At 42.6% G+C, this 19,287-nt stretch overlaps 1 protein-coding gene across 1 annotated transcript; it reads right to left on the bottom strand.

Moving 5' to 3' along the window:
* Positions 1-865: 865 nt before the first annotated feature.
* Positions 866-18,698, bottom strand: DDX3X (DEAD-box helicase 3 X-linked). The gene is made up of 17 exons (XM_084299523.1): positions 18,531-18,698; positions 15,976-16,033; positions 14,857-14,907; positions 10,150-10,273; positions 8,827-8,967; positions 8,642-8,741; positions 7,981-8,116; positions 7,474-7,559; positions 6,777-6,875; positions 6,540-6,700; positions 6,209-6,353; positions 5,971-6,115; positions 5,481-5,662; positions 5,273-5,390; positions 4,505-4,661; positions 3,757-3,884; positions 866-3,393 (listed from the first exon to the last, which is right to left on the bottom strand). Exons 1-17 carry the CDS (start codon positions 18,573-18,575, stop codon positions 3,311-3,313), a joined length of 1,959 nt encoding a protein of 652 aa, XP_084155649.1. The 5' UTR covers positions 18,576-18,698; the 3' UTR covers positions 866-3,310.
* Positions 18,699-19,287: the final 589 nt, after the last annotated feature.

Raw genomic sequence — 19,287 nt, 5'->3', positions numbered from 1 at the left:
TTATATGGATGCAGGACTGTGAGAACACATTGCACCTTCACCAGGTGAGGGACAGGCATTACTTTCTCTCTCCTCTTATGAAGAACTGACTCATTTCAAGTGATTTCAGTAGAAAACTTTAAATCCCATTTCTTTTAAAGAGGTTAGGGACACTTTTGCACACCTCCGAATAAAAACTTGGAACACCTAAATCTGCTGCCAACGGATAGTCCAGTACTCAAGCTCATTCCAGACTAGTCACAGCTCATGGTCCATTTTCTAAAACCCATTCAAACCCACAGCCACTGGTATAGATTTGCCAGCTTTTAAGGGCAGACTGAATTTTGTGATGGAGGGAAGAACAGAAAAGCTACCACCCTCCAACTGTACGTACTGTGTGTACCACAGCTTTCCCCCAGAAATGCATACTTATTTTCAACAAGGCTACCTAGCAACCACCAGCAAGTAAGAAAGATGCATGCCCTCTACACGGCTTTTCGATGTCTACACTGAACTGAGGCACAACTGTGAGATGAGACCTGTAATATTAGAGTACCTGAAGGAATCCAAGTCTGAGCATGAGTTCAATCAGTTTCAATTGGCCTTTTTTTTTTTTCCCCTTTGGGGTATAAGCCTATTTTCCCCATCTGTCCTCTACCTGCTGTCTTAGCTTCTCTAGAAGACTGTAAGCACCCTACACAGTGGGCAGAAGCTAATCTGTGCTTGCTACAGCTGTAACCTAGATAGCTAATTAGCTGCCATTTCCTAAGCACACTGATGTGTACCACACTATGTTCACCTGCTTCCAGAGTTGCCTGCAAATGAGATTACTCAGGCTACAGATCTCATAAACCAGAAGAGTGACGCTTCACAAATGAGTAGACTGTGCAGTTCAACTTTTTTATTTTAATAAAATCAAGAATATGCACAGCACATGCAGTGCTAGCATCTAAACTAATACAATAAGCAATTCTAAACCTACAGTGACTTGAAATTCAAATTTTCACATTCAGCAAGTTTAAATCCATTCTTGCATATTGTTTTGAATCCTTGTATCTGAACTGAAAATATTGCTGGCTGATAAAACTTGCTAAAATGCACAAGTCACTGATTATGCCAATACAACAAAGATAACCACATGTTTGAGGATTGCAATGTGCCAGACATTCACTGAAAAAAAAAAAACACACAACTAAACAAAACTCACGCAACAAACATCTGAGAATCTGGACACTTCACATCAGTGTTTAGAAGTGTTTCATTAATATCTTAAGACAAGTGTATCAAAACCTTGGCATGTTTAATTTTAAGTTGCCAATTTTTGTTTTACTATCAGAAAGTTATGGCTACACTGCCAATGCCGGGTCTGCTTAATTTGACTTAAGAGTTTAATATGACTTAAACATTAAAAGCTCACACTACCCCGAAATATATAATTTCACGCATACGGTGACATTCAACATTCAAGTGCCAGTGTTTTTGTACTGTCTTTTGGTCAAGTTTCTTTAAACTTTCAAAGAATCACTTTTAGGCTTACAAAAATAAATATTTGTCAAAAATGTTCAATAAATATTACACAAAACTAGCAGCAAAAAGTATCTAGAAATCTGTCGTGTGCAAATAGTTTTCTTCCCAGCTATCATTCCCATGGTCCCAAATAAGTTTTAGAATCTATTTCCTTCTCCTTAAACAAGCTGCGTTCAATCTCCAAGAGACAAAATAAGATTGGAAGTTAAGGACACGCACACAAGACATATATAAAATTCTCTGAATGTGCAATAAAAGAAGTATTTTGTAAAAAGTTATGGGCAAAATGTACAAGGGCCTAAACCTAGACTTGAAATAGCACCATAACAAATGACCTCAATACTGTCAAGTGCACCTACTTAATAAAAGTTTTAGAACAAGGCACAATACACTTGAAAAAATCTATTGCACTTTAGGAGATTTTTGCCATTTTCCTACGCCACTGTAGATTAGAGTTGTTAACTGCTCTGGCCACAAAGTCAGCACAGAAATTCCAAGTGGCAGAGGCATTTTTCTGGTGGACAATACTTATCTTTGGCCAGATTTAGCATAAACAGACTATAAATACAATGGAAACCTATGCAACTAAAACTGACTAAAACTGCACTTTAATAGCAGAATTGAAACCTTGTGCAGTTTATGTACATTTCCAACCTCTGTGATCTCAGGTTTGTTTGTTACTCTTCTGGAGCCATTTTACAAAGTCTACAGTAAGCCAGTTTAACATCTCCACGCAGCTTGAACAGAGTAATGTGAATCTGCATTAAAATAAAGCCTGCTGCATAATTCTTCCTGTTCATACCCTCTTGACCAAAAAACATCAACACTAGCATGCGTTATTAGACCAAAAATTCAGTCAGGCCCTTAAGGAGGACCAATCACTGCCATGGTCAGCCATTCTACCATTTCAATTTCATATGGCAGGCATTTTTAAAAAGTCTAAATAGATGAATTCTCCTAAAAACTATTTCAAGTTATCAGACCTTTAAACGTTCCCTGTAATATTCTGCCCACATTTGGCTAGCTCACATTAATGATCTGCCTAAATATTGAAAAAGGAATTGCTGTATTTACTTGCATTAACTTCAAAAACAGTGCTTTTAATGTATGCATGTATCCATACATCATCTCATCATGACTGGAATGGCTTTATTAAAGGCTATCAGGTTCTAAGTACCTATCCAGGATAGAGTGAGCAAATCAGAACTTTAACTTAGTACAGTTTTGCCACATTAGAAACTAATTGCATTGATATGCTTCAAGATGTTTTATTTTTCAAATCTGCAGATACCAAAAGCCCTAATGCAGGCTACCGCATAAGTTTTTCTTTGTAATATTATGGATGAATCAGTGATTCCTGTTTAAGTTGTATCACACCTGTGTGCCAAGGTTTGATTTTAGCCCAAGTTCAGTAATTTTTATTTTGTCAAAACAATTGATATCTTGAGCATTACTGAGCCAACAGGACATCAAAATAAAAGTTGTCTAAAGTTAAAGGCACAGTACATTAACAAACAAATGATCCTCAGTCACAAAATTATAAATGCAGTTTCTGGGTGGGGATGGGTGGGAGGGGAGTTAATCCTGACTACAGCAATAGAGTCTTCAAAACCACCTTCAAGATAGGGCTACTTGTTCCTTTGTTTCCATCTTGTGACCTTGAGCTCCCTTAAAAAAAATTTCAGTGGAGAATCACAGCTGGTAATGTACTGCGAGTTCTTGAAGCTACACAAGGTATAGTCTGGCTAAGTTACATGTGGTTTCCATATTAGCTTGTTTGGTAGGTTATCTGCTGCAAGCAGACTCAGTTGCCCCACCAGTCAACCCCCTGGGAGTTATAGTTGCCTCCATATCCATCACTGTTGTAGAAGCCTCCATAACCACCACCTATGAAAGGCAAGAGAAAGCGATGCTTAATTAACCTGCTGAAGACTTGAGCCTTCACAAAAGAAAAAGCCCAGGGCACAAGTTAGACATCTATGACCTATAGAAGAAAACCCACCCAGAAGCACTGTCAAATGCAAACCAAACCACAGGAAAAAGATGTCCTGTCAAACTAATTAAATACAGGTAACTTGTGCTAACAGACCCAACAGATACTGAAGCTTTGCATAACAAGCACCAGGTGACCTAGTATTTACTACTTTTTTTTTTTTTTTTTTACTTTATTACCTCCACTCGTTTTACTATCAAGCATTTTACATCTGTTTTTATAGCTGCCAGCCACGATTACCCTGTTCTTTTTCTTACCTCCAAATCCTCTGCTGCCACTTCCTCCACTGCGGCTGCTGGTTGATCGACTGCTGCTAAAGCTACTGCTACCAGAACCACTACTTGTTCGATAATCTCTGGCACCAAATCCTCCACTGAATCTACTGCTGTATAGAGGAAAAGGAAAAAAAGACACTTCAGTAAAAATTTCAGGTTTTAAGCACTGCAGACATCAAGATCAAAGTACACAATTTCTCTAATTCATGTTACAGCTGGCCAACCACTGCTGAGCTCAGTGCACTTCTTCACAAGCATCCCAACGCTATCTGGGAAAGGGCATTCAATAATAGCAAAGGGAAATTTACTGTTCAAACAAGGTCACGTTGAACTTGACATGTTACACAACAAGAATTACTTTATCAGGTCCTCATGAGGTTTGATGCAACCTCCTCTGTTCTGCAGATTTCCTGAGCCTATAATTAGGTCACCTATAATTAGTTCAAGTGATGCACTTATGACCACCTTCTAATACTGAAAAGGAGAAAAAACATCTTAAAAGCACGTTTCTGAAGAAAAACAGCAAAAATCCATGAAGTCAAATCACACTAGCTAAATTAAGACATATTAAAGCTGTCACCTTCTGATGATGGCACCTCACTTCAATTTACACAGCACTGGCTTGTCTTTCCTCAGACATTAACTGTATTTTTACTTTGAAAACAAGTCCCAGAATTGCCTCTCACAACAGGGGAAGAATACCTTTAGCCAAATCAGTTCTGATCATTACCTCTTAGATCGCCCGCGGCTGCCACCCCCTTTGTGATGCTGTTCATAAGCCATGTTTTCCAGCCAAGATGGTACTTCCTGCTTAGCCTCAACAAGAAGATCAAGTAAGTCCTTGGTGATGTTTATGTTTCTCTCATTGAAGAATGAGGTGGCAAGACCTAAAGTAAATATTCAGTTTTAACCCACACGAAGCAAATACATTACAGCACTTAATCCCATTTCATATCCCACTTGTTGCTGTGGCAATTGTACAATATGTACAATATGCTCATCGTAGTCAAGCTTGAGAACATGAGAATTATCTGAAGAAAAATCTGTTTTAACACCATTTCTCCTCCCTAGACACTCACACAAGCCCTTACTACTTCCTTATGGACACAGAAGATACCAAGTTTACATGTGGCACCAAAATTTTACTGAATAGCAAAGTCGCTAGCTGAACGAACTGGTTACTTTCCACACTGGTTGGACAATGGTTCAAGTCCATCCACATAATGTAGAAGCATTGCTTGATTTAACAGATACAAGCGACACCAAGACACTACTTCCTGATGTCACCACTTCACAAACATTAGATCTGAGTAGCACTTTAATAGCAAAACACCTCCAGACTCCCTATGAAGGGAAGCTGTGCGCAGCACTGTACAGTTTACTAGCAATATTGCCTTGTCACAGAAGGCTTTTCTCAAGCACTCTGTAGTTTGAGTGTGCCACTCAGCCAGTAGTACTACACCTAGCACGTTAGGTATGAAATACTGTCTGTACTTACCAAGATTTCCTACACGGCCTGTACGACCAATACGATGTACGTATTCTTCAATGTCACTTGGCAAGTCGAAGTTTATGACATGCTTTACATTTGATATGTCCAGTCCTCTTGCCGCTACCTAGTGGTTAAGAAGATTAAATCAAATTGATCAAAGTTCTGTACGTGATGCAATATGCCTACTAGCTCAAGCTTCAGAGATTTCACTTACAGCTGTGGCAACAAGAATTGGGCTCTTGCCCGAACGGAACTGGTGCAGTGCTTCCTCTCGGTCTCTTTGAGAGCGATCTCCATGTATACTTGTACAGGCATATCCTTCATGGTAGAGGAAGTCCTCAAGAGCATCAGCTCCCTTTTTAGTTTCCACGAACACCAGAGTCAATGAATCCTTGCCTAACAAGGAAACAATCATAAGTTAGCAAGAAAAAGGCAGTACAAATACTTAGCTTCACTACCTAGAAAAAGCTAATTTCATTTATCTGCTCTCATTAGTTCTAAACCAGTAATGTGAAGTTAAGATCTTCCAAAGAGTTTGCATCTACTTAACTGCCACTCAGTCAACATAAGAAGAGTGCCTTGCACAAAAACAGATAAATGTAGTCTTTTCCTTCCCCTACTCAATTTAAGTTCTCATTACTTGCACTGTCAGATTTGCCTTATCTTACTACTCCAGGATTTGCTTATTTGAAACCAGTCTTTACCTGTGGCATTTAGCAGGTCAAGCAGAAATGATCGTTTGTCTGACTCTTCCACCCACACTACTTTCTGTGTGATATTCTCAGATGTAGAACCTACTCTGCCAACAGCCAGAAAGATATATTCATCGAGGAAGTCACGAGCAAGCATCTAAAGAAAGGGAAAAAGAAATCAGTATGTAATTTCACCTCTTGAAGGGGAAAAAAAGTCTAAACTATTAAGGTATTTGAACTTGTGAAGTACCTGGATTTCCTTGGGGAAAGTCGCACTGAACATCATGGTATGACGCACCCCTTTCGGTGGCATAGTATCTTGTTCAACAATTCGACGAATTTGAGGTTCGAAACCCATATCAAGCATTCTGTCGGCTTCATCAAGCACTAGGTATCTGAATAAGAAGGGGTTTTTTTAGGTGATTTTTAAGCAATAACCAAATATAGACATGGGACTGTATTTCTCAACTAGGTATTTACAGTTCAAAAGCAAGGTATCAAGTGTTATCTTCTCTAGATCTCACTTGGAGAGTTTCCTGCCAGCAACCCATGAGGATATGGACAAAAATCACTTCACTTACTTGCAAAAATCCAGTCCAATCTTTCCCCTCTCCATCATGTCAACCAGTCGTCCTGGAGTTGCCACAAGCAAGTGACATCCACGTTCTAAGTCACGTATCTGCTGACCGATGTCTGCACCACCATACACAACACAGGGACGAACTCTGGAACGGTATGCAAACTATAAAAACAAGTAAGTTAGCTCCAAGGAAAACTATACTTCATGCTATTCTTTAATATTGAACTCCTAGACGTACCTTTCTGGCTTCCTCATAGATCTGCACAGCCAGTTCTCTAGTTGGGGCCAAGACCAGCGAGATTGGGTATTGTTTACGGCGTCCATACCTTCCATTCTCCTGAAACAAACTGCAATTAGTACCCCAGCTACAAGTGGAATTAAAACACTGCTTTTGTAATAGCTACCTAAGGTTACTGAGCTTCTCTTAACAAGGAATTGTGCATGGCTGAGAGTCAACTGTTTTAAAGCACTGCTTCTCAAGACTCTGCCCTGCTGCAGGGTCCAAGATTAAACTGTTGGTTAATATGTTAACAGTAACGCAGCTGCCAAAGCTTGTCCTCTACAACCTGCACTGTCATCCATAACTGATGTAAGAGAAATCCTCGCCACAGAACACCAAAAAGCCTACTTCTTCCTATCCTGAAGTCACTACAGCATAGACATGTGATACATGACCAGTTATCTGCAGCAAGGAAGCGCTCCTAAAAGCTTAAGCAGCAAAGCATCTTGTAAACCACTTTGCCTACACAATTATGTGCATCAACTCCTTAGGTAGGGCAAAAAAACAGGTTGCCCCACAGCCCATACTTTGGGAAGGAGAACACTGAAAGTTGCTTAATATAACCAAAATGATGATAGCCTAGCTGCTGTGTAGAAGACAGTGTATGACAAAATTATACTGGTCTTAGCTTCTCCAGGACTACTAAAATACTTGCCTTCATAGCTCTCAAAGCATCACCAGGTCCATCTGCATAGATCTGGCTCAATATTGGTAGAAGAAACGCAGCCGTTTTCCCAGACCCTATTAGATACAATTTAGTATTATTAATGAGTTATTTTCAAAACTACTGCCATATACTGTGCCTAATCCTGCATCATTAACATCCCCATCAATATCTGCATTAGATGTAGTACATTAGATGTTCTGCCCATGCTACTGGATTGCACTATTCACCCAGAGGAAGACATCTGCAAGACTCGTTCAGCATTGCAACACCCTGAAGTGAATGTGATTTAATCTATTAACATCTCTCCAGGGATAAAAGGTAAAACCAGTCAAGTCACATCTAATGCATGAGCAAGACTAAGCTAATAGTTTCCAATACAACAGGTACATTCATTCTGAACAAGGAGTTTACTACCTTACAGACCAGATCTCTCACAGACAGCTCAAGGAATACAGAACCTGATAGAGACTGAGCAGTAAGAATTTACAAACTTACCTGTCTGAGCACAGGCCATCAAGTCTCTCTTCTCTTTAATAATAGGTATTGCATGTTTCTGGACTGGGGTAGGACGGGTGTAACGTGTAAGCTCAATGTTTCCCATAATAATTTCTCCCATGTCAACATCACTGAACTGTAAGATATTTTGCAAGGTTTAAGTATGGGATCCTTCCCTGAATGAAGTCATCATTCCATCCACACAGTCTTCCATAAAGTAGCTTGTTTGTATTTCTTACTACAGAACTTCAGGTCACAAATACTCAGGAGTTAAGTTACCAGACAAATTATGTACTTCGTCCAGTTATCATGTAAGTAATTCTTAAAAAGCCAAGTCTTGAGTACAGGCAACACAAGCCTATATACCTGAGACATGACAGCACCCACACTTAAGAAATTGCTGCGACACCCTACCACCTCCAAGCACTTTTCCTTCTTTACTGTTTAGAGACACATCACAGTTAAATGAACTACACACGTTAACCAAACAAGCTTATACAACTTCTCCTTTGTCTTGTTCATTATACCTAACCTGAAATTCTCAAGAGACCTTAGCTGTAGAGAGTCAAGGTTTTTCTTGCTCCCTGAACATAACGCAGCATGACACGTTTCACACTCGAAACAGTGCAGATTAATTACATCAAATTAAACAAACACTTACACTTTCAATATGTGGAGGACAGTTGCTGCCTGTTGCTTCAACAGGAATGTCATCATACTTCTCAAAGTTAATGCCAGTATTGCTTCCTGAAAAGAGCTCCCTAAAAGCAGAAGAGATGGCATTTTATTTATTAGATAAATCAACCAGTCCCCTATCACGTGAATTTATACCATCCCACTACTTACTGTTCCAGGCGTTCACTTGGGGGAAGAGGCTTTGACCAGTCATCTTCATCGGATTTGTCAGACCAGCGGCTGTTTCCACCACGGTCAAATCTACCAAAGCCACTCCTGTCATAGTCGCTGCCTCTTCCACGCTCTTCATATCTAAGTACAGCAAGAGTATTAGACCACTGTTCCTGGACACCAGGATTTTTCTGACATGCAAGCAGAGTCAGAGCTACTGTAATCTAGTGGAGTATGCTCTGTATATTAGATACATGACATAGCACAATCTAAGTAATCAAGTTATCTGTACTCATACATTGACCTGTGAACTGAAATGAGGACTACGCATCAATGTCAGGCTAGGTCATATCCATTCTGTATTAGACAGGGAAGTTTGTTCCAACTACAGTTTAGCAGTTGGGTTTCAGCTTAACACACTGAAACATATCAAAAGAAGCCAGGGCTTGAGGGTTGTTTTGTTGTTTATTTAAAAGTATTAGTTATCTGCCTATAAAGCTGCAATTGGCGTTTGAGTCTTTTTGTGCAGGGAGCTTCTTGTAAGATATTGTTTGGTACCACCCCCCTTCTCTGTGCCTCAGATTACATTTGCCTCCCAAGTCCAGACAAAACCCTGAAGCGATTCAATTTGTTCTTCTACTCCCCCACCACATACATGATCAAACTAAATTCCACAATTACAAGTCACATTACAGATTTTATGAAGATTTTTTATGAGGGAGCTCACCTGTATTACTAGCTTGGAAAGAAGGTGAAAAACATCCTTACCTCAACTGTTTAGTTTTTGGTCTGGTAAACCATGATTGAGAAAAGTCTGGATACTAGCATCAGCCTTACTAGTCGATAAAGGTCACTCACCACACTTGTGCATACAACGCATGATGTGTGTAAGACTGATCAAATAAGGCAGAGAACCTGCAAGAGTCTCACCCAGTTTTATTAACTACACTTTTCAACATGGAAAAAAAATATTGAAATAAATATCAGTTCTGATGTATCTCGTGCTCCCAACATCTCTTAAATTGTTCCCTGATAGTATCCACCCATGTAGCCCTTTTTGGGGAAATAGGAAGTCAGCACTCATTACAGCTGCAGCAAGTGGCTGGTGGTAAGCTACAGGGCACATCTTCCAACACATGCAAGCTCACCCTCCTTGAATTCCTGCAGCTTTAAACAAGGTTCTCTCACTCTCTCCCCCTCCCAGGTTCCCTGTACCTTATCCTAGAAGGACAGCTAGAACTTGCTTTTTCCAGCAAGATCACAGGTGAGCTATTAGAACCAAGACAGCCTTAGAATGCACAGCCCATACAAATAAGCACTTGCCTTCCTCCTCTTGATCCATTTCCACGGTCAAAGAAGCTTGATTTTGCTCCACGATCAGACCGTACACCAAAGCTGCTGTATGCATCCTTATCTCTGCTAGAACTCCAGCCACCACTATCAAAACCTAGTGGGGAAAAAAATATTTTAGCGATGTATTACACAGTTCAGACTTTTACAAGAAAACAGTCCATCCAGAAGTCTTCACTGGACTTACCTATATGATTAAAAAAGGAAGACGTAGAAGTAGAGAACTTAGGCACTAAACACTCCTCATTGCCCATACTGATTTAGCCGAATTGCTAATATGGCTGGGGAATTGATTCTGAATTGTGTAAGGCCTCACACACTTTCACATTCTAATTATTTAATGTTTCTATTTACCTATTTACATTAAATAGGTACAAACTGAATCCATTACATTCATGGCTGTACTCTGATAGCAATAACTGAAATAACAGAGGACCAGGACCTCAAGCATATCAAGAAAAGTTATGACACTTCCAAGCATTCAGAACCCTTAGCTCTGCATTTTATCTGCAACTTCAACAGAAATCCTCCACAGCATTTTTTTTGTTAAGTTAACCATGCCCCTGGTGGAGTTTATTCATGGGGAACAAGATCAGTGGAACTGTAGAACACTAAGAAACATTTTGGTACTAGACTAAGGACCTCATTACAAAACTTTGATCAACAGTTCAATGCTCACAAATTTAGAAGACCTGAAGTCTCAGCTGCGGGACGCAGAGAGAATAAGTGAAATTCAATGTAATCATCACTTATCAGTAAGCATGCTTTCTGCAAGCTCTGCAAAACAAAGCCAATGAAGATTTTTGTGCCAGACAAAACAAAAGCAACTAGCATAAAATTATTCCAAAGAGTTTACCTTTAAGGACTAGAAAAAACTTAACTTCACACTGAGATACCGAAGATAAGGAATACAATCATTCATTAATGCAAGCTTTAGCATGAGTTACTTCCAAAACTTACTAAAATCTGGGAGTGTATCTTCCTGCTGAGCAAGCTTAACAGTAGTGGTACTGACAGACCAATCTTCAGGAAGATCTAGATGTTTTTCATTAGTGCCTGGATCCAGAAATTTGGGCTGACTCTGCACATACAGAGACCTTCCAAGTCTGAAGTTTCAGAAAGGAGTCCATTTTATACTCCCAAATACATACCAAGTAGGCTTATTTACCTTGTCAGTTTTCTGAATCTGCAGCACTGTAAGCTGGTAACTCACCATAGTTTTCCTTAAGTTAGCACAGCCATGTCTAGACCCAAGTTGTGAACACACATATGTACCATTTTTAACAGTTAGAAACATGTATTCCACTTCCAGATCATTGTGCATAGTTTGATTTTTATCAAAGACATGCACAGATTCCTTTCTGTTCATATTTCTTCCCAAGGAGGTAATTTTGGAGTTCAGTAAGTTAATGAACTCCTAATCAATTTTCGTAGTTCTTGCACCTATGCAAAGTGGTAGTTGCCACACTATTCAATCAGCATCTTAGGTCACACTTTATAATGATCTGTCACCAATCACTGTCAGCTTACTTGAAAAGCTGGCACACGCAGAAGCAATAGATTGTTTTAATAAAGAAAAAATAACTCTTAACATTTACTGCTTGATCGTTATAGATCAGTTCAGACTAAATATATGAGAGCAGCTTCCAGAAGTCTAATGAGAAAGCAGTAAGATAAGGCACTTCAGTATTACCAAGTGAAGCTCAGGGAAATAAAAACACTTCAGAGCAAGCAGCCTTGCATACTGAGCTCCATGTACTGTAGCTTGGACTACTTAATGGCCATTTTGTTTTTCAGCAGTTTAAAGGATTTTTTTAATACATTTTTATTTCCTGCAGCTGTGTTGTCCTGCTCCCAGGTAACAAACTGTCATTAGTATTATGATACAGGCAGATATCTAGGTGTATGGAAGAAGCTGAAGCTTACCTAGTGGATCAGAAAAGCACTGTAAGGTTTTTAAACAGAAATATTCTAGATGTTTTAAATGAGTATTCTAGACCCTTTACCCTTCCTCAGCCAATACCTATGTAATCATTAGGATACTCAACTCCTCATATAGAACAGCAAACAAATAACCATTTTTAAACGATTAAGTTCACCACCTTAAGTAATTTCTTAGCCACAAGTCCATTGTGCAACTTTAATAGCGTCTCTGAGTTACTAAACCATCATCAGCTACAGAGGAAATTGAGAACCCCAAGCTAGAAACTACACACTAGTTGTTTCCAGAGTATGTCTAAGGAAACAACACACAGAAGAAATACGTTGTTTATTTTTAAGTCCCTCTACCATCTGAATGCAGCAATACTTAACATTCACAGAAGTCAAGGAGGACAGTTTGTGAGACAATCCTGCTGGATTACTGAAATACAGTCATCATGTGGTTTCATTTCTAGATCCATTAATTTTATCAGGTGACTAGGCTTGTAATGCTGCTTCAAGAGTTCCATTACAGAACCACTACTATCCAAAGGCTATTTTGCTGGCTGCTTTCTAACACATTTACCTTGAAAAATCTGTTGTCAAGGGTTTCAAGGTACAGCCAATATACAGAACAGCTTCAGAGCAGCCAGCAAAAAGGTACTGACTATTTAGTTGTGAACGTATACAACTGTTACATACTTCACATCATCCTAGAAAATAACTCAATTTCACATCACTGTGCTGATGATAATACACACTTTGCTGCAAGGTGAATCCTTGAATCCAGGGTGCATCCCGGAACTGGATGGCTTTCTCCACGTAGCTATCATGAACTTTTATCACAGGGAGTCAGGAGGAATCCAGTGATAAAGCGTACCAACCAACAGAAGCTGACAGCCTACAACCAACTAAATTTGGCACATGGCCTGTTCAAATAAATTACATAACTTGTTTGCCTTTTTGCATGGTGTTATTTAAGTACCTAATATTAGTTAGTAAAAGAATGTCAAACGAACAATCCTGAGTGACATCATGAGTAGATCCTAGTATTATCTCCAAGTTGGTCAAGTACAAAAGACAACATTCACCCCTCGTGTTTCAAAGGAACACCTCAAACACCTCTGTAACTTGCACTTTGAAGGTAAACCACAAGTAAGTATCAAGTAAGGCAAGATGGCCTCCAGTACAACAGTATGTTTTCTGGAGGGCAGCCTTTAATATGGACATTTAAACCATCTCTCAGGCAACTTTTCAGCTGGAAGTCATCCAACATTTAAGTCCCCAGAAAAAACATTTTAATGTTTTAAAACATTTAAAACAATTTAAAACAAAGACATTTTAATGTTTCTTCTATTCTGTGCAAAGCTAAATTTGAGTGACATTCCTATATACACAGGGCATGAAACTCAATGCAAGGTTAAAATGCCACTGTAGCCAAAAATCGGATTGTGGTACAAGTTACAAGCCAACTTTTAATTCTGATTTCCTGCACTGCTTTAAGAAACAAACATTCCTTCTGGGTTTATCTAGGAGATTTCCTGTAAGACTCTTTATTTTTGAAGTTAAAATTACTGGAAACTTGAAAAGCACACAGCTACCAAACAGTCCTTGCACTTTCCCCAGTAGATTCAGGTCTCAGGTTGCTTGGCTTCATTTGGTGCTTTAGGCCACGTCTTTGTTAAATATAAAAAATGGCTCAGAAGCATGTGAAGACAAGACTAAGCTGTTTCTTCAAGTGGCATAAAACTGGAGTGGAACACTTGTTTTAGTCATTAAGTAGCTCCAGAAGAAAAATGAGACATTAGGTGTACATAGGAGGAGAGTATCGAAATACATGCTAATGGAAATAAGAGTCCTCCTGCACTATCTGAAACAGAATCCTTCAAAGTCCAGAGCACTGCTTTAGAAGCATGAGAAAAGAGTCATGCCATACCATGAAGCTTTAATTCCTTACCACTATGCTACAACTTGAACCTTTCGTTTTCCGTGCTAGCAGCTCAGTAACTGTTAGTTGAAATGTTTCCCTTTTATCTACACAATGCGTTGTCATCATGTCTGGTAACTATTTCTGAAAGGCAGCAGATGTTGCAGTAAAAACCATCATTTACTTCACTGAAGCATTCCATGCACTTTTTAATCTTTTGTTCTAGAGGAAGTGCACATTATATAAAGCTGATTTTTCTCAGTACAACCCCTCCATGCAAGTGTACAGCCATACGTTTGTGTTTCAGGCTCCAGCATCAGATCTTGCCTTCTGCAATTACTCCTGTAGATTGCCTAGCTTCTGACAGCTTGTACAGGGAAGGCAACATCTGTAACTGTTCTGGTTGACGTGCTCCCCAGTTGAGAGCAAGTCTGCATAAAACATACGTTCATAAAGCAAAACTGTGCTAGTTCCTACACTTTCCATGTTGCAGTCATTCTCAGGAAAACTGATACTCCCAAAATCTGTTCAAACTGATACACAAGATTACATAACTAGGCAAATTAAGGAGACTTCATCATGCTTTACTTAGTTAATTGCTTAGTGAGATATGGAAGACACTTTGCCAATCAGATACTGAATTCAAGCTTAAATTAACCTGGAAAAGAAACCAACAACAGCATGCTAAAAACAGATGAATTTGCAATGTTTTGTGCAGTCTGCACAGTCACTTTTAACAGCAGTGTCAAAGGAGCCTTTAACAGCCTGCTCATGGCAGTTCAGAAGCAGGCAAAAAACCAGTCACATGCCTTGCCACCATTTCTGATACATACCCTGTTTTGAAGCTTCCCTGTTCCGTAAGTGAGGAGGAATGTATCTGCCTTCTAGAGGACAAAAGAAAAACAGCATTACAAAACTGTGGCACTGGCACCTTCACAGACACCAGCCTTTGCAACACCACCTTTTGCATAGAAAAAGTCTGCCCCACAAGTTTTGAGGCCTTTAACAGCATCTTTGAACAAAAATCCATCAACATTTAACACATCTCACAGAGGACTGGAGCAGTGACCACAAAGCTCTTGCATTCATTTGCTTAGCTGCCCTCTAAAAAAAGACATTCGTGTGTGCTATTTCTTTGACCAAGTCACACATGCCTTTTATGGATGTTACAGTATCTGTGATGAAAGCCTGTCTTCCTGGAACTGATTAAGACTTAATCTGGTGCCAGGTTATTTGAGCAGCTTAAGATTTTCACTATGTCATTCCAACACTGGCACTCACGGTATTACTACCAGTATCTTTCCTTCCCCTTGAATGTAATCATCCCAATCAGTTCAGCTTAGATCTAACCAGAAGCCACATGTAATTGCCTCTGAATAGCATGCTTCAGTTACAATCCAGAAGCATCTGTCTGCTAAGCAGCACACAAAGCAGAATGTACCAGGCACGAACTGAACGGGAATTCCTGGAAGATCCCCTCTTCTAACATACTTCAGCCTGGCATGTCAGAACACAGTTGCTGCTCAGTGAATCTTGATTAATACAGTTAGATACTAAGACTACTGCTGTTAACTATTAACATTTTCCCTTCAAACATTCCCACTTCAGGTGGATGTTATGAGAAGAGAGGTCATCACATTACTACTACAAACACTGGCCTCAGTTGTTTGACCAGAGGCCACAGAAAACCTGGGAGACCAGATTCTCTCAAACTGGCATAACAATTAAGTAAAAGCACTACCAGAACATTCAATTTACACAATCACTGCAAATTAAGCGTGCCTACCTCAAGTATGTAATTTTGAAGCAGGTGCGTATTTAGCAATTGCCTTAGATTTTCCCGTAAGTCTCTGAGTGTTGGCTTCAGAAATTACTTTTGCAGCTACAAAAGCCTGACTTGTTTTTAAGAACTGCCTAGGTGATTGCAAACTTGAGAACTTGTATATACTTACTGCTTGTAGAGCTTCCTTCGCTCTGGGAGTCTGAGGAATTCAAGTCTAGACCAGAAAACTGGAAAGAATGAAATAGTTCATTAAGTATCCACATGTTGTATCATGCATTTTTACTAAGATAAAACAAAGCTCTGCTGATCAAGGGCAAGCAGAACTCCTGATAAGTTATTGCTGCAGAGAAATTGCTTTATGTCTATTGCATCTCCTGTAAAGACAAAGAACCAAGACTTTTTATCTTTTGATACCACATTAGCAGTAAAACCAAAGGCTACATCTTCAGCTGTCTTCAAGGCCAGAGGACTCCTACATCTGCCAAATCAAGTACTGCTGACTTTTATTCTATGCACTGTATTTAGGCTAAGCACCAACCTAAAATTGTCTTTCAGTACATTAAAATGCATTCTGAAATCCATTAAACAATTTTTTCAAATATACAGACTGCAGCTCAGGTGCTCCACTTAATTGGAGTTACTTGATTGGCAGAGACTCAACAATCTTTTTTAGACAGCATTAACACCTAGAGATCAGCATCTGCAGTTTGGAGACAGCTACTGTTCCCAAAACATCAGATGACTTCTTCCCACATTCACCCCAGCAAATACTGTTTTTGGTTTGCTTTTCTAAAGTTTTGTGTGCAACCTTCAGTTGACCAAAAGGTATTTAAAGTCATGCCCTGGTATGTAACACAAATGTTTTAGGTCAAGCACAATACAGGCACATTTAAGCAGACAGCTGTAGGCAACTCACAAAACTTGGGTATGGACTTAGTGTAGTTGTTTACCAACACAGCACAATGAGAAACCAACTTGGATGAAAACAAAAACATGTTTACATGCAACTGAATTTTATGCAAGGCCAATTGCAGTGAGCATCTGCCAACATGACCTGAGTCAATCCAAACCAAAGACCCCAATGCATTATTCCTTCAAGACGTCTGAAAAATCCTGATAGGGGACTCGCGTCACCCAATTTAAAGGTAGTAGTTAAAACTCAATCTGTTCAGCTCATCCGAGCATCAAAAAGAGGTTAAAAAAAAGGGTTTGGAGAGTTAACAGAGGCAGATGTTAGGTCCCTGGGCAGAGAACAGAAATGCTGCCCGTGTCTCCCCCCCCCCCCGCAGGGCCAGGAGGGCCGCCAAGCGCTCCTGTCGGAGATGGCGCCTCGGCTCAGCCGCCATCTCAGTGCGGCGGAGCAGCCGGCACTGCGGGCTGGGATTTGGGCGCAGCAGGGAGCAGCCGCAGCCGCCCAGCTAATCCTGCAGCCGGCACCCGTCACGTGCCGCCGGGGTGGGGGGGGGTGGGGGGCACACGATGAGATTTTGGGGTTGGGGGGGGAACGCAGGGCACCGGCTCCCCCTGACCTACTTCGCCCAAGGCTGCACGAAGCCTGCGGGCCGCCGCTCCCCCACAAATTAAAAAAAAAAAAAAAAAAAAAAAAGGAAAGAGATTAGATAACAGCCCCCCCCACGTTGGAGCTCCTAGCTCCGCCCCCGCGGGGGGGGGGAGGGGAGGAGGAAGAAGTGGGGATAAAAAAATAATTAAAAAAAAAAAAAAGGGATGAGGGAACAACAACACCGAGGGGCTGCTCAGAGCCCAGCTGGCCGTGGGGTTGTGGTTGGGGTTGGTGGGGGGGGGGGGGAGAAAATCGGGCACGGCGAGGCGGCCGCTGCCGCAGCGCGAACAAAGGCGGCCGCCAGCGCCCCCGCCCCTCGGCTCGGGGGAGGAGGAGGAGAAGGAGGGGGGAGGAAGGGGGGGGGGCTGCCGACACAAAGCAGCGGCGCCCGCCCCCCGCCCCGCTCCCCTCCGCTCGTCAGGCGCACAATGGCCGCCATTTATCGGGGCCTTCCTCCCTCCCTCTCCCTCCTCCTCCTCCTCTCCCTTCTCCCTCCCTCCCTCCCCCCCCCCCGCGTTAAACTCCCGGCCGCTCCCCGCCGCCGCCGCCAGGGGTCCCGGCGCCCAGCCTGTACTTTACCATCGTCGCTTCCCCCGCCACACAAAAGCCGGGCCCGGAGCGTGGCCAGCAGAAGGAGGAGGAGGAGGCCGCAAGGGGCAACTCGTGGAGCCCGGCGGGGCCGCCCCCCTCCCCCTTTTTTTTAATTTTTCTTTTTTATTATTATTATTTTTTCCCTTTCCCTTCCCTCCCCCCTTCCTTTCCCTTCCCTCCCCCAGCCCCCGGGGCGGCCCCCCCCCGAGGCAGGACGGAGGAGGGGAGGCGCCGCACGCCGGTAACTGCGCAACAACCGAATGCGCCACAAAACCCGGTGCGGGGGGGGGGGGGGGGGGGGGGGGGGGGGAGAGGGGTAAAGATATGACGAAGCTGGGCCTACCGGGAATAAAAACCACGACAAAAACAGATTTAAAGAAATAAAAAGTAAAGAAAAGGAAGGGATAAAATCACGACGCAAGCAGCGCGGATGGAGGGAGCGAGGGGAAAAGCGGACCCCACACACACACACAGACACCCCCCCCCCCCATAAGTAGGCCCGGCTCCGGTTAACGGAGCGCCCCTCCCCCCCCATCACGTCACGTTCCAGGCCCCGTGCCCCCCCACCCCACCTGCTGGTCTAGACTGAGGGCATTTTCCACCGCCACATGACTCATAACGAGAGATCGTCCTCGGGGTGCCCCGCTCCGCCTCGAGAAACACAGATCCGCCGGGCCGAGGAGCTTCGCTGCCGCCGCCGCTGCTGCTGGCTCGCGCGCACGCCCTCCACCACACGCTTTCCTGACTGAGCCCCCCCCGCCGCGGGCCCGGCCCTTTTATAGTCCCCGCCCGCCCGCCGCCGCGCGCTGACGTCAGCACGCACGCTGCGCTCCCCCCCCTCCTTTTCTCCCCCTCCTCCGCTTAGCTCTCGCGAGTGAAACCGAACCGCGGCGCGGAGATCTCGCGAGATTTCCGCCCCACCACCAGCATAGCAGCTCAATGATGAAGGGCGCTCCGGAAGTATCGCGAGACTTGGCGCGCCCGGCGAGCACCGCGAGGTTTCGCGCCGGCGGCCCGCTCTCCTCTCCAGCCTGGCGGCCTCGAGTTCTCGCGAGATTACAGCGCTCCCCCCCTATTCTTTACCCAGCGCTTTGTTCGGTGCTCTCGCGAGAGCAGCCCGCCGGCCCCGCGCCGCGATGCCTCTAGAAGGAGCAGGAGCCCGAGTCACGTGGGCGGCCCGGCCGGCGCCCGCCGCCATCTTGTGCGCCTCAGCCGGCGCTGTGGCGCAGCTCCTAATGGAGGCGCAGCGGGCCCGCCCCGCCCGCCCCGACCGCGGCGTGGGGAGGGGAAAGGCCCCAGAAGTGGCACGCTGAGGGCTTTTCTGGGTTA

This window comes from Netta rufina (assembly GCF_964035555.1).
Source record: "Netta rufina genome assembly, chromosome: 1".
Lineage (NCBI taxonomy): Eukaryota > Metazoa > Chordata > Aves > Anseriformes > Anatidae > Netta > Netta rufina.
This window is presented reverse-complemented; position numbering and strand designations above follow the sequence as displayed.